Here is an 11339-nt window from a genome sequence, read left to right on the forward strand (position 1 = left end):
ATGTAAAACTATGTGGAACTGGTGACACTGAACATGCAGTATCAGTAGTGCTATATAGTATCAGTAGTGCTATATAGTATCAGTAGTGCTATATAGTACCAGTTGGTCACCAGGAAGGTCACTATGGTAGCAGTTAATGTTTCATACTTTCTAATGTCTAATTGATGAAAGCTTGTGATGTGATGGGCTTCAAAGTGAGTTTCATTCATGGGTAGCGAAGATAAATGGGGAGAGTTAGGGGATAGGACTTTATGTAATCCCTAAAGATCTGGGACATGTGATTAATATGTTATGCATATTTTACCCATTACATTGCATCCTAATTAGCATATTGGACCATGATAGGTTAAAGCCATTTTTATGATGTCGAAAAAATGAGCTGAATCTTTTTCTTTCTTTTTTTTTTTTTTTTTTTTTTTTACTGGAAGTATTGAGAAAGGCTCTGTTTTCAGTGGAATAATGACAGTTTGCCACTGTATAATAAATTTGTCCGAAATACTAATAAATATTATTATACAAAACTATCCAAGAGCTCTTATCCCACAAATGTGTCAAATAATAAACAACTTAACTTGAAGAACTAAAACAACATATGACACAAAAAAAGACAATGTTTTTAAGGGGACTGTACAGCATTTTTGTTGCAGTTTCTTATTGGAGGAAAAACACAGGAAGTATGTGATGTAAATAAGTTACGTCAACTTATGAAGCTGTTTGACCTTTCGGCAGTTTATCAAGCAAACACACCATGCAACAGGACCTGGGCATCTGGAGAATGGTCCTGATGTGTCTCACTGCGGTTCTTTCTAGTGATATAGGTGAGTACCATCTGCTTTTGCAGTAATCATGCTAGATTTTTCAAAGTTTTTCTCTCAACAATATTTACACGTTCAGTAATGTTTTAGGCCCTATTCAGCCGAAGGCACATGCATTCCTAAGATACATGTCTTTTTCATCTGCACAAATAAGTACCTTTGCACATGGTTTATAGAGTAACCTTTGGCATGAACCAAGGTTTCATTCTTTGGGCAAAAGGTGTCAATCAGCTGAACTCTGTGACCACCGCTGCATTTGGAGAGAATGTGACTCTCCAGTGCTTTCTGCTGGAAGAGGACAACACCGATCCCATCGTTTGGTACCAGCAAAAAACAGGACAGGAGCCTCGTATAATGGCCATGACTCAGAAATCAGTAGAGACTTCCTCTTACTACAGTGAATTTAAACCTCCAAAGTTCACTATTGTGAAGGGAAAAGGGTTCTGTCATTTGAACATTGCTAGCATTGAACCATCAGAAGAGGCCATGTATTACTGTGGCACAAATAAGTATGAGATTGTGTTTGGAAAGGGAGCATTGTTATCAGTGAAAGGTAAGAAGTTATACCTTTTGGCCACTATAACTCTTTTTTTTTCTTAATGGCCTAATTCATTTTAACACCAAAATAATTTTCAAATAACTTGCACATTTTGTGCATTATTATGTTATGACCCAAGTGTATATTTTCTTATATGAAATATGTTAAAGAATGTTGAAATATTTTAGGGTTTGTTGCATGTAAGACATAGACAGTTTACTTTTTATGACTTATGATGTTTACAAAGGTAGAAAAATCTAAATGTGTATATAGTATAGAGTATATAGCTGTGTCTTAATGTCTATATATTTTAATCTTAACAGGGTATTTAAATAAAAATGATAAATATCAAGTATCAGTGGTCCAAAGTCCAGTGCTGGGTGTGGTTTCCCCAGGAGAGTCAGTGTCTTTGCAGTGCACCGTCCTCTCTGAGAGGAGAACAGCAGAACTCCGAGTGCTCTGGTTCAGAGCTGCTGCAGGAGACTCCCATCCTGAAATCATTTACACTCATCACAACAACAGCCATCAGTGTGAGATCAGCTCTTCTGCACACAGCTGTGTGTACAACTTCTCCAAGAGTGTCCTCAGCCTCTCTGATACTGGCACTTACTACTGCGCTGTGGCCACCTGTGGCAAGATCCTTCTTGGAAATGGAACGACAGTATATATGTGTAAGTTATATTAATGTTTTAATGAATCTATTAATGAGAGATATTTTGACCACCAGCCTAAATAGTGCTAAACAGTATTTTGTATGTATCATTATACTGTTTGGTAGCTGACGCATTAAAATCTAGACTACTGATTTTATTATACTAATTATTGGTGACACTTGATGATTGTGATGGTGAGGTCAGCAGCACAAAAATCTTCCTGCATGAATATTTGTGATCTTATACGTGTGCATCTGCTTACAGTTTTGTTCATTTTTATACCAAAGCCAGTCCTCTGGATCCTGTAGTGATCTTCCTGGGAGCAGCTCTGGGAGTGTGTGTGCTTGTCATTTCTGCTCAAGCAATTTTAATCTGTAAAAGGATAAAATGTGAACAATGTAGTGGTGAGTGTTTATTAACATTGTGTAGCTAAACCTTAAACAACACTTAAAAGCAGAAATATTTACTTCTGAAATGTATCTCTTAAGTTAACCAGTGTAGTTACTCAAACAGACTGGAAAGATAAGACTTGCGTCATAAAATTGATAAAGTTGTAAAATTGCTCTTTCTCCCACTACAGTGAGACTTCAACATGGTGTTATGAAAATGAAGACCACCAGTCAGGTAAACTGAACTCTCTGCAACAGCTGCATGTATATACAGCTGTGCATGACATAACATCACCTAAGAGTAGGAATCATAATCACAGTTGTAATGCAACAGCAGTCCTGTGTTATCTTTTAATTTTACCTCCACAGGACCATGATGCTGTGGAGTTGAATTATTCTGCCTTACATTTCATTGATGGGAAAACCAGACGAAGGCGGGAGAAGAGAGGACAGACTGAACGCAGTGTGTACTCTGAAGTGTTGTACTCTGCTGCTACAGATTAATTTGTGACATCTAAGTCAGTTATTGGTATTAATTTGGTAATTAATTAAGCATAGTTAAGGAAAATTCTATTTTCAGTCATTTTTATTATTGTCAATAAAAAAATTCAGCATTGCAGTCTCACTGTCATTTGGAAACCTTTCTAAGGGAGAATCTTAAAAATGACAAATGCAGTTTTCATTTTAGAAGATTCTAAAAATGGAACTGGTGTCTTTCCAGACTTTCTATCACCCAGAGTTGTTTTGGGTGTTTTGAAACGTTTGAGAAATAACTGAACAATGTACAAATGCAAACATATTAATGACAAAAAAATATATAATTTGATCACATATGAGCTTCAAAGTTCTAATAAGCAAGAAGTCTTATGAGAAGAGGAGCTGAATTACGCAGTAATGCACTTCTATTATAGCAAAACCAAAATAAAGAAAAGAGGGTGATGTCAGTTGGAAACCAGCGTGTACTCGCATCTGATTGTTACTTAGATTACATCACTAAGTCGAAGGTCAGGTTTGTTCTTTTTTCAGTGTTAAAAACTTATCTGGTTTCCTCTGTGTGTGTGTGTGTGTGTGTGTGTGTGTGTGTGTGTGTGTGTGTGTGTGTGAAGACGTTTCTGCAGGATCTTAGAAGCCAGAGTGGCTGAGTTCAGTGTCAGCCTGATGTGGCTTGATATGATGCCATTCAATAGCAAACCACCTGAAAAATGTACTGCTCATTCTCAGTGCAGGTTTTGTTACCCTAGACCATAACATTCTTATTGATACACCTGAGTAGTGGGTTGGACTCTGAGAAACAGTTCATGCTGAAACAGATAAATTACTTTGTTGATTAAGAAATAATGTTTTTGAAATAATGTCATGACTTATGGTGTCACCCAGGGTTCGAGTCTTGGGCCACTCTTTTTTAATTATACATACTTCTTCTTGGCTAAATCTTACAAGTTTTTGGGCTATCTTGCCACAGCTATGCAGACAACACTCAGATTTACTTAGCCAACTCCCCAAACAGCTATGGTTCCCTTGACTGTCTTTGTAAGTATCTTGCACACATCACTAACTGGATGCGCTAAAACATTCTGCAGCTAAATAAAGGTTAGACTCAAAACCGCTAAACTCTACAGAGCTAGCTCACAATCTTATATACTCTAATCTCAGTTTTAGAAGTCACAGAAAAATCAGTTACTAAATCAGTATTTTAACACCTTAAGAACATCAATATCAGAAATTTCCTGATAAAGCCAAATCGAGAGAAACTGATCCATCCTTTTATCTCTAGCAGGGTTGATTATTGTAAAGGCCTTCTAATATGGCTACCAAAAAAGACCAAACATCTTAATTTGATTCAAAATGCCACTGCCAGAGTTCCCATAGGGAGCAAAATAAGAGAACACATCACCCTGGTTCTTAGATCCTTACTCTGACTACTAGTATACAACACAATAATAACTTTAAGGTATTCTCATTGGTCTATAAATAAATAATTTGTGTAAATAAAAGTAGTGTTTTGTTTTCTCCATTCTTGGTTTTTGTGTTTTTGGGTTTGTTTCTGAGTTCATTCCTTTAATAAATAATACCTCCTCTTGCAACTGCATCTTGCTCTCCTCTCAACATTTTGAATGTCACAGAATAACTAACCTATCAAGAATGCAGCGTGAGGACCTTGCTGGGCTTGCTGAGGAAGTGTCTGCCTGCTAGGCTTTCTGATGAAGTGTCTGCCTGCTAGGCTTGCCGAGAAAGTGTCTGTCTGCTGGGCTTGCTGAGGAAGTGTCTGCCTGCTGGGCTTGGTGAGGATGAGTCTGCCTGCTAGGCTTGCTGATGAAGTGTCTGCCTGCTGGGCTTGGTGAGGAAGTGTCTGCCTGCTGGGCTTGGTGAGGATGTGTCTGCCTGCTGGGCTTGGTGAGGATGTGTCTGCCTGCTGGGCTTGCTGAGGAAGTGTCTGCCTGCTAGGCTTGCTGATGAAGTGTCTGCCTGCTAGGCTTGCTGAGGAAGTGTCTGTCTGCTGGGCTTGCTGATGAAGTGACTGCCTGCTAGGCTTGCTGATGAAGTGACTGCCTGCTGGGCTTGCTGAGGAAGTGTCTGTCTGCTAGGCTTGCTGAGGAAGTGTCTGCCTGCTGGGCTTGGTGAGGATGTGTCTGCCTGCTGGGCTTGGTGAGGAAGTGTCTGCCTGATAGGCTTGCTGATGAAGTGTCTGTCTGCTTGGTGTTGACCGCCTGCTCAGACACTGAACGCTGTAGTAAAACCCAGGCAGCATGTTGGCTTAATAAGTTGGACCAAATCTTGAGTGAAGACGCCTTTGGGTTGAATGCATGTTGCACAGCCTGAACAAAGGGCTGGTGTTGTGGCCCTTATGGACCTGCACAATTATCTAATTATAACTGTATAAAATAATTTCTAATCCCAGACAAACACAATGCATGCTCAAACTGCCAGCAACAATTACAGTGAGTAAAGGAACCATGCTTTAATAATTACAGTTACGAAATGTGTATGGCAGGAGAAGGTTTCATTGTAAACAAACATTCTTTATAGTACAGCTGAATTTAATTGTAGTCCCCTTTGTAATGAGGGAATATATATAAGGGTGTTCGGTGAAGCGAAAACCTTACAACCCTCACACTCTGTAGCATTCTCAGAGCATGCAAGAAATAATACAACAAACATATGTGCCATTTTTGTGATGCACCATTCTGCTTACTGAACTGATTAAAGATATTAATAAAGGACAACACCCAGCTATTTCATCTAGCTCTTTCACCCAGATCATATGGCTGGAGTGCACATGGATGGATAAGCCTGCTTGTATATGAACAGACCTTTAAAATGACTTGTAGATATGCCCTCCAGACCCTGTGACAGGTAACAGCAAAGGCACAGATTGGTGAAATGTCCCGATGAAGGCACAACATAAGTCTGTTTGTGTTCATTGTAATAGGACCATGATAGTGTGGAGCTGAGTTATGCTGCCCTGTATTTTAATGAGAGGAAAACCTGAAGAAATCACAGGGCGAAGGAATGGCCTCAAGACTGCATGTACTCTGATATCAGATGTCCCACTGTTACTGACCAAAGCTTGTTTGATTAAATCTCTTTGCCCTGCTGATGAGCATAATTTACAAATTTAGCAAGTACTGCCTTTACACAGCACCAGTTCTGCTTCACAGTGTGTAAAATGTTTTAATTTCTATTTGGGAAAATATTGACTAGAAATGTTTAAGTCTCATGTAATGTCCCCATCCACGTCTATAATTTGATAATTTGGTTATTCAGCATGCAGACATCATCAACATGCATATGCATTCCTTTCCTTTATCAATACAGGCTTCTGCAATCACAGCGTTCAGCACAAACAGACTGAGAGTCGGTACTGGATCCTTAAATATGAAGCTTTATTTTATGGTGGTGAGATGATGGTGAAGTGGTGACATGACTGCGTACACATGCCCGAGCTTTCAGTGAGACTGTCTAAGCTAACGATGTGCTCTTATTTGTGCTTCTGATCCTTCTGCACACTTTACTGAAAAATGAATGAACAGATATAAGGGGCGAATGACTGGTCCTAAGAAATATAGATGTACTGTAGAGAGTCAAGATTTGTTATGCGTGGTTTCACATTGAACCTCTCATGTAATATACTCTAAAGCATTCTCAAGATCCAGAAATCTAATTGTGCTCTGTTAATTCCTTTTCTGCTTGTACATTTTGTAGATATTTATGATAATCTCACCCTGAGGCCACACTGTATTAATAAAGCTTATCTTGTTTTCAAATGTGGAGGAACTGCTCATGTCACAAAAATTATTATTAATATTATTATTATTATTATTATTATTATTATTATTTATTTATGTATTTATTTATTTACTTATTTATTTTTTTATTTTTTTAATTTCATAGATCTTTTGAATTGTCTGGTTGTTATTCTATTTGGTGGGTGGGTGGTGGGTGTTGTGGACCTAGGAGGAAGCTTATGAACCAAAAAACAAACAATCTAGATAAACAATGTGCACATTCTACCCAGACCTCCCTCCTAGGAGATACAGGGGGAGGTGACACCTTGCTGGGCAACAGACCATAGAAGTACAGTGCAAGGTGAGATACAGTCAAAACTACAAAGCAGAGTGTATGCTTAGATGGTAACAATGCTAGCAAAGGTAACAAGGCTAACCAAATGACAGATGTAACAAAGCTGACATGATTAAACAAAGCTAAAGAAAATGCGGAAATAATACTGACAAGTGGACAAGCAGAGGTGAAGGGCTGAGGGTCTAAGGAAGGGCACTCAAGGTCCCTGAGGGAGCCCTCCAGACTGCCATTAAAGGTGGAGCTCTTCCTTTTTGGTGGTAACTCTGTGTGCCCATTGGCCAGGTGATCTGGGTCATGTCATGACTCTGTGTGCCCATTGGCCAGATGATTTGGGTCATGTCATGTCATGTGATGTCATCATGAGTGATGCTTTAATCCACCTATGAGTAAGGATAGATGGCGATATAAGAAAAGAGAAAGAAGAAAAAGAAACATATGATCTTAAATTATTTTCTACAAATATCATCAGATGTGTTGCTGTAGTATCAGGATTTGGCAGTTAGACAAGTAAGAGAGTTTAGAACAGAGCAGTAAATGGAACATTAATGGCCGTAACACATACAGAAGAAGCCAGACATTACAAACCCAGTCAAGATATTATAGATATTATAGACTCATGTGAACAGGAAAGACCAGTTATTCTTCTGTATCATTGTAGTACAAATCAAGTATTAAACTACATGTACTACAGGGCTGTTTGCTGCATGTGGCAGTGCTAGCTAAATGGTTAAGGTACTTGGCTTGTCTTTGGAAGGTTGTGGATTCAAGCCCCACCACTGTTTGGCCCCTGAGCAATGCCCTTAACCTTCAATTGCTCAAATTGTACTCAGTCATAATTGTAAGTCGCTTGGGATAAACGTGAAAGGACCTAATGCTCTATTACTGTTTTGAAGTCATCAACCATATTATTGTTTCATATCACTTATTACTGATCTTTAGTTCAAGTTCAAGTTCGGTTTATTCGTCAAATACATAGTCATACACAATATAACTTGCAGTGAAATATACAAAATACAATATACAAAATACAAAATATACAATATACAAAATATACAAAATACAAATATACAAAATACACAAATTATACAAAATATACAAATATACAATATACAATATACAAAATACAAACCAAATGTGCTTCCCTATCCATTTTTATAATAATTTTGTCTTTGTTGTGTTGGCTTAACAACATTAAATCATATGTAGGTATGCAAAGGAGACCAGAAATGTAAATCACATGTGAACACATTTTGTGAACACTTTTGTTTTTAGCAAAGGAAAACCATATTCGAGTATGGGTTTGAATCCATTATATATTTTCAACTAGTGTGTCTTTTCATTTCATTATATTTATGTAATTTATGCCTTTCCTTATTTAATAAACTTAACAAAAATTTATTCTATTATTCATTTGTTTACATCATACCCAAAATAAACTAAATGTTTGACATTTAAATTATTGTATCCTATTCCTATTTCACTATTCAGTTCCTAGTTAATTATATATGTATGGTTATGTGGATAATTGGATGGTTTAGTTGAAAAAGGTTTAGATATTTTTTTATGATATTATAGTGCTTAGAATTTTTTCAATGCAAATGCAGTTCTTATTTATTCCTGTGACACAGCAAGAGCTATTGATCCCCTTATAATCTGCCTGGTAACAGCTTTTGGAGTATGTGTGACTGTTTATCCATACCATTCTATGCTTTAAGAAGAGAAGGCTACATCAGAAATGCTGATGTAATGCATTCAGCTAAAGCTTTTACCTGAAATGGTTTCAGAACCCCTCCTCTGGCTCTGTGGAACACTGACCTTATGAAATGAGCTACAATTGAAAGCTCATGAGATTCAAGATGTCTTTGTTGTAATTAATATATAATTTTCTATAAACAGAATTGCATTCTAATTCCTATAATATTACAACATGCTTTTCCCATCATTAGCTGCCTGTTTGGCCTCAGAGGGTTAATCTTTAATATACATGTAACTGGGTAAATGAAACTAACGTCTGACTACTTCTGCATATAACAAATGTTTACGCATAGTAACAACACTATGTAGCATGGAAGTCGATCAAAACATCATTTTTGCTGAGAAAAGCCTTCAGTTACTGTGTTATATGCATTCCAGTTCAGCTCATTAATATTATAGCAGCATTACTACCACTTTTGGCCATTACTTCTTGTTCAGTTTCCACAGCCTCTCCAGTAAATGTGATCATTAAATGTGTCACACATGTAGCTTAGCTAGAAAAGACGAACAGAGAAATGTTTATGTATTCAACAAACCTCTAGACTGTATCTATGAAATATACAGTGAAGACTTGTTTTAGGGTCACATGTACTGTCTAGATGGGAAATACCTATCAGGATAAAACATTTACTCCAAAGAACATGGAAATGTCACAATGGCATGTGACCTGTGACAGCCAATGGGACGTGTTTTCTGAGGGCAGCAGGTTTCATATATTTGGAGATTTACTTAATGCAAATTAATTCAGTTTCCACAGCCTCTCTAGTAAATGTGATCATTAAATGTGTCACACATGTAGCTTAGCTAGAAAAGACAAACAGAGAAATGTTTATGTATTCAACAAACCTCTAGACTTTATCTAGATGGGAAATACCTATCAGGATAAAACATTTACTCCAAAGACAGTCATCTGGTAACCAACAAAATATGTAAGTTAGGGCATGACAGCCTAAACTGTTGAAATTGTGGTGGTGAAATTGTTACTGTGTTAATTATATGTTTGTCAGGATTGGGCAATTGCCCTAGAACAATATATTGAGATACATATTCAATGGAACATTGGACTCTAGCCCTCATTATAATTTAAAAACAAAATTCAACATTTTTAATTTAAACTTTTTATTCTTGCTTTTTAAAATTCTTCCTCAAATGGATTCTGATGAGTACATTTTTACAAAAAACCTCAAGTGAGAGAACTCGTATTCTGCATATCTCTATCTAAGCTCTTTTCACCACTGGTCTCTGGTGCCCAAAGAGCATGGAAATGTCACAATGGCATGTGACCTGTGACAGCCAATGGGACGTGTGTTCTGAGGGCAGCAGGCTTAAAATATTTGGAGATTTACTTAACGCAAAGCAAAAGCACCAAGTAAAAAATCTAAATGGCTCAAGTCTGGATTCTTATTTTGTGGCACTTTTTAAGTAAGTTTTACTGCCCTTCTAAAGTATTTTTTCCTGCCCTTTTAATGTATGAGATGTTCAGATGACAGACCTTTTCATTGTAGGTTGATTCTAGATTTTCACGTTTAACAAAATTCACAAAAGCTTTTTTGATGTTTAGTTCGGTCTAACTTCAACTCTTTTTCTAGACTTTGCTCAAGCTGTGGATCTTTACCAGAAGCCATAATTTATCTCAGCAAAATTGGGTGAAACTGTTACATTTCATTGCACATTTGCAAAGAAGCACAGTGCAGAATCCACGGTCTGGTACAAACAGACTGGGGTGCAGATTATCAACATTGCGGTACAGCGTCCACTCATGGAAGCCATCATTTCATCTGGGTACAATAAGTCACACTTGAAGCTAGAGAGGACTAAGACCAACATTTCCTTTTCTATTCTACATGCTACTGAAGACGACGGAGGACTTTACTTCTGTGGTGTAGTTCTGATGAAAACCACTGAGTTTTCCACTGGAACCTTTTTAGCTGTGACAGGTAGTCATCTAATTTTTTCATCTAAAGTCATATGACTCTTGCTGTTTTTAAATCCCTTTTGTGATTTTACAAAATACATTTTAATTTTGATGATATTAGTTCTGCAATAAGACTGTTTTGCTAATTATTTTTATCTACATTTTGTTATGTATAAAATATTCATCTTCAGTAAATACATGCAGAGTTGATGGCATGCTCTGATGTACCTTAATGGACCAAATATGTATAAAATTATTTACATTCTTTCAACTAGGTTGTGCTCATTTAAACATATCAGTGGTCCAAAGTCCAGTGTTGGGGAGGGTTCCCCCAGGAGAGTTAGTGTCTCTCCAATGCATCGTCCTCTCTGAGAGGAGAACAGCAGAACTCCAAGTGCTCTGGTTCAGAGCTGCTGCAGGAGACTGTTATCCTGAAATAATTTACAATCATCACAACAGCAGCCATCAGTGTGAAATCAGCTCTTCTCCACACAGCTGTGTGTACAACCTCTCCAAGAGTTTCCTCAACCTCTCTGATACTGGCACTTACTACTGCGATGTAGCCACCTGTGGCAAGGTCCTTCTTGGAAATGGGTCGACAGTGAGTCTGAGTAAGTGTTTAAATATGTTAGTAAGTCACATTTATTACTCATATGTGAATGTGATCTTCAAGGATTTTCCACAAATATCATC

The 11339-nt window shown here is 37.4% G+C and overlaps 1 protein-coding gene across 3 annotated transcripts; it reads left to right on the forward strand.

Moving 5' to 3' along the window:
- Positions 1-750: 750 nt before the first annotated feature.
- On the forward strand, positions 751-4409 carry LOC118242303 (uncharacterized). 3 transcript variants are annotated; one of them, XM_035532415.2, is made up of 6 exons: positions 751-818; positions 1036-1368; positions 1677-2024; positions 2294-2410; positions 2587-2630; positions 2765-4409. In XM_035532415.2, exons 1-6 carry the CDS (start codon positions 776-778, stop codon positions 2897-2899), a joined length of 1020 nt encoding a protein of 339 aa, XP_035388308.1. In that variant the 5' UTR covers positions 751-775; the 3' UTR covers positions 2900-4409. The 3 variants fall into 3 exon arrangements, with proteins under 3 accessions (XP_035388308.1, XP_035388307.1, XP_081554584.1); XM_035532414.2 differs by lacking the exon at positions 751-818 and having other exon boundaries at positions 828-1368; XM_081698458.1 differs by lacking the exon at positions 751-818 and having other exon boundaries at positions 829-1368; positions 1749-2024.
- Positions 4410-11339: the final 6930 nt, after the last annotated feature.

Source organism: Electrophorus electricus, chromosome 16 (assembly GCF_041902795.1).
Source record: "Electrophorus electricus isolate QZ-2024a chromosome 16, ASM4190279v1, whole genome shotgun sequence".
NCBI classification, from domain to species: domain Eukaryota; kingdom Metazoa; phylum Chordata; class Actinopteri; order Gymnotiformes; family Gymnotidae; genus Electrophorus; species Electrophorus electricus.

Excerpts from the sequence above, each read along its gene's own strand:
- LOC118242303 (XM_035532414.2), top strand. The coding sequence starts at position 981 with ATGGTTTATAGAGTAACCTTTGGCATGAACCAAGGTTTCATTCTTTGG. Across the intron at positions 1,369-1,676 it reads AGCATTGTTATCAGTGAAAG|GGTATTTAAATAAAAATGAT; the intron begins GTAAGAAGTTAT and ends TAATCTTAACAG. Across the intron at positions 2,411-2,586 it reads AAAATGTGAACAATGTAGTG|TGAGACTTCAACATGGTGTT; the intron begins GTGAGTGTTTAT and ends CTCCCACTACAG.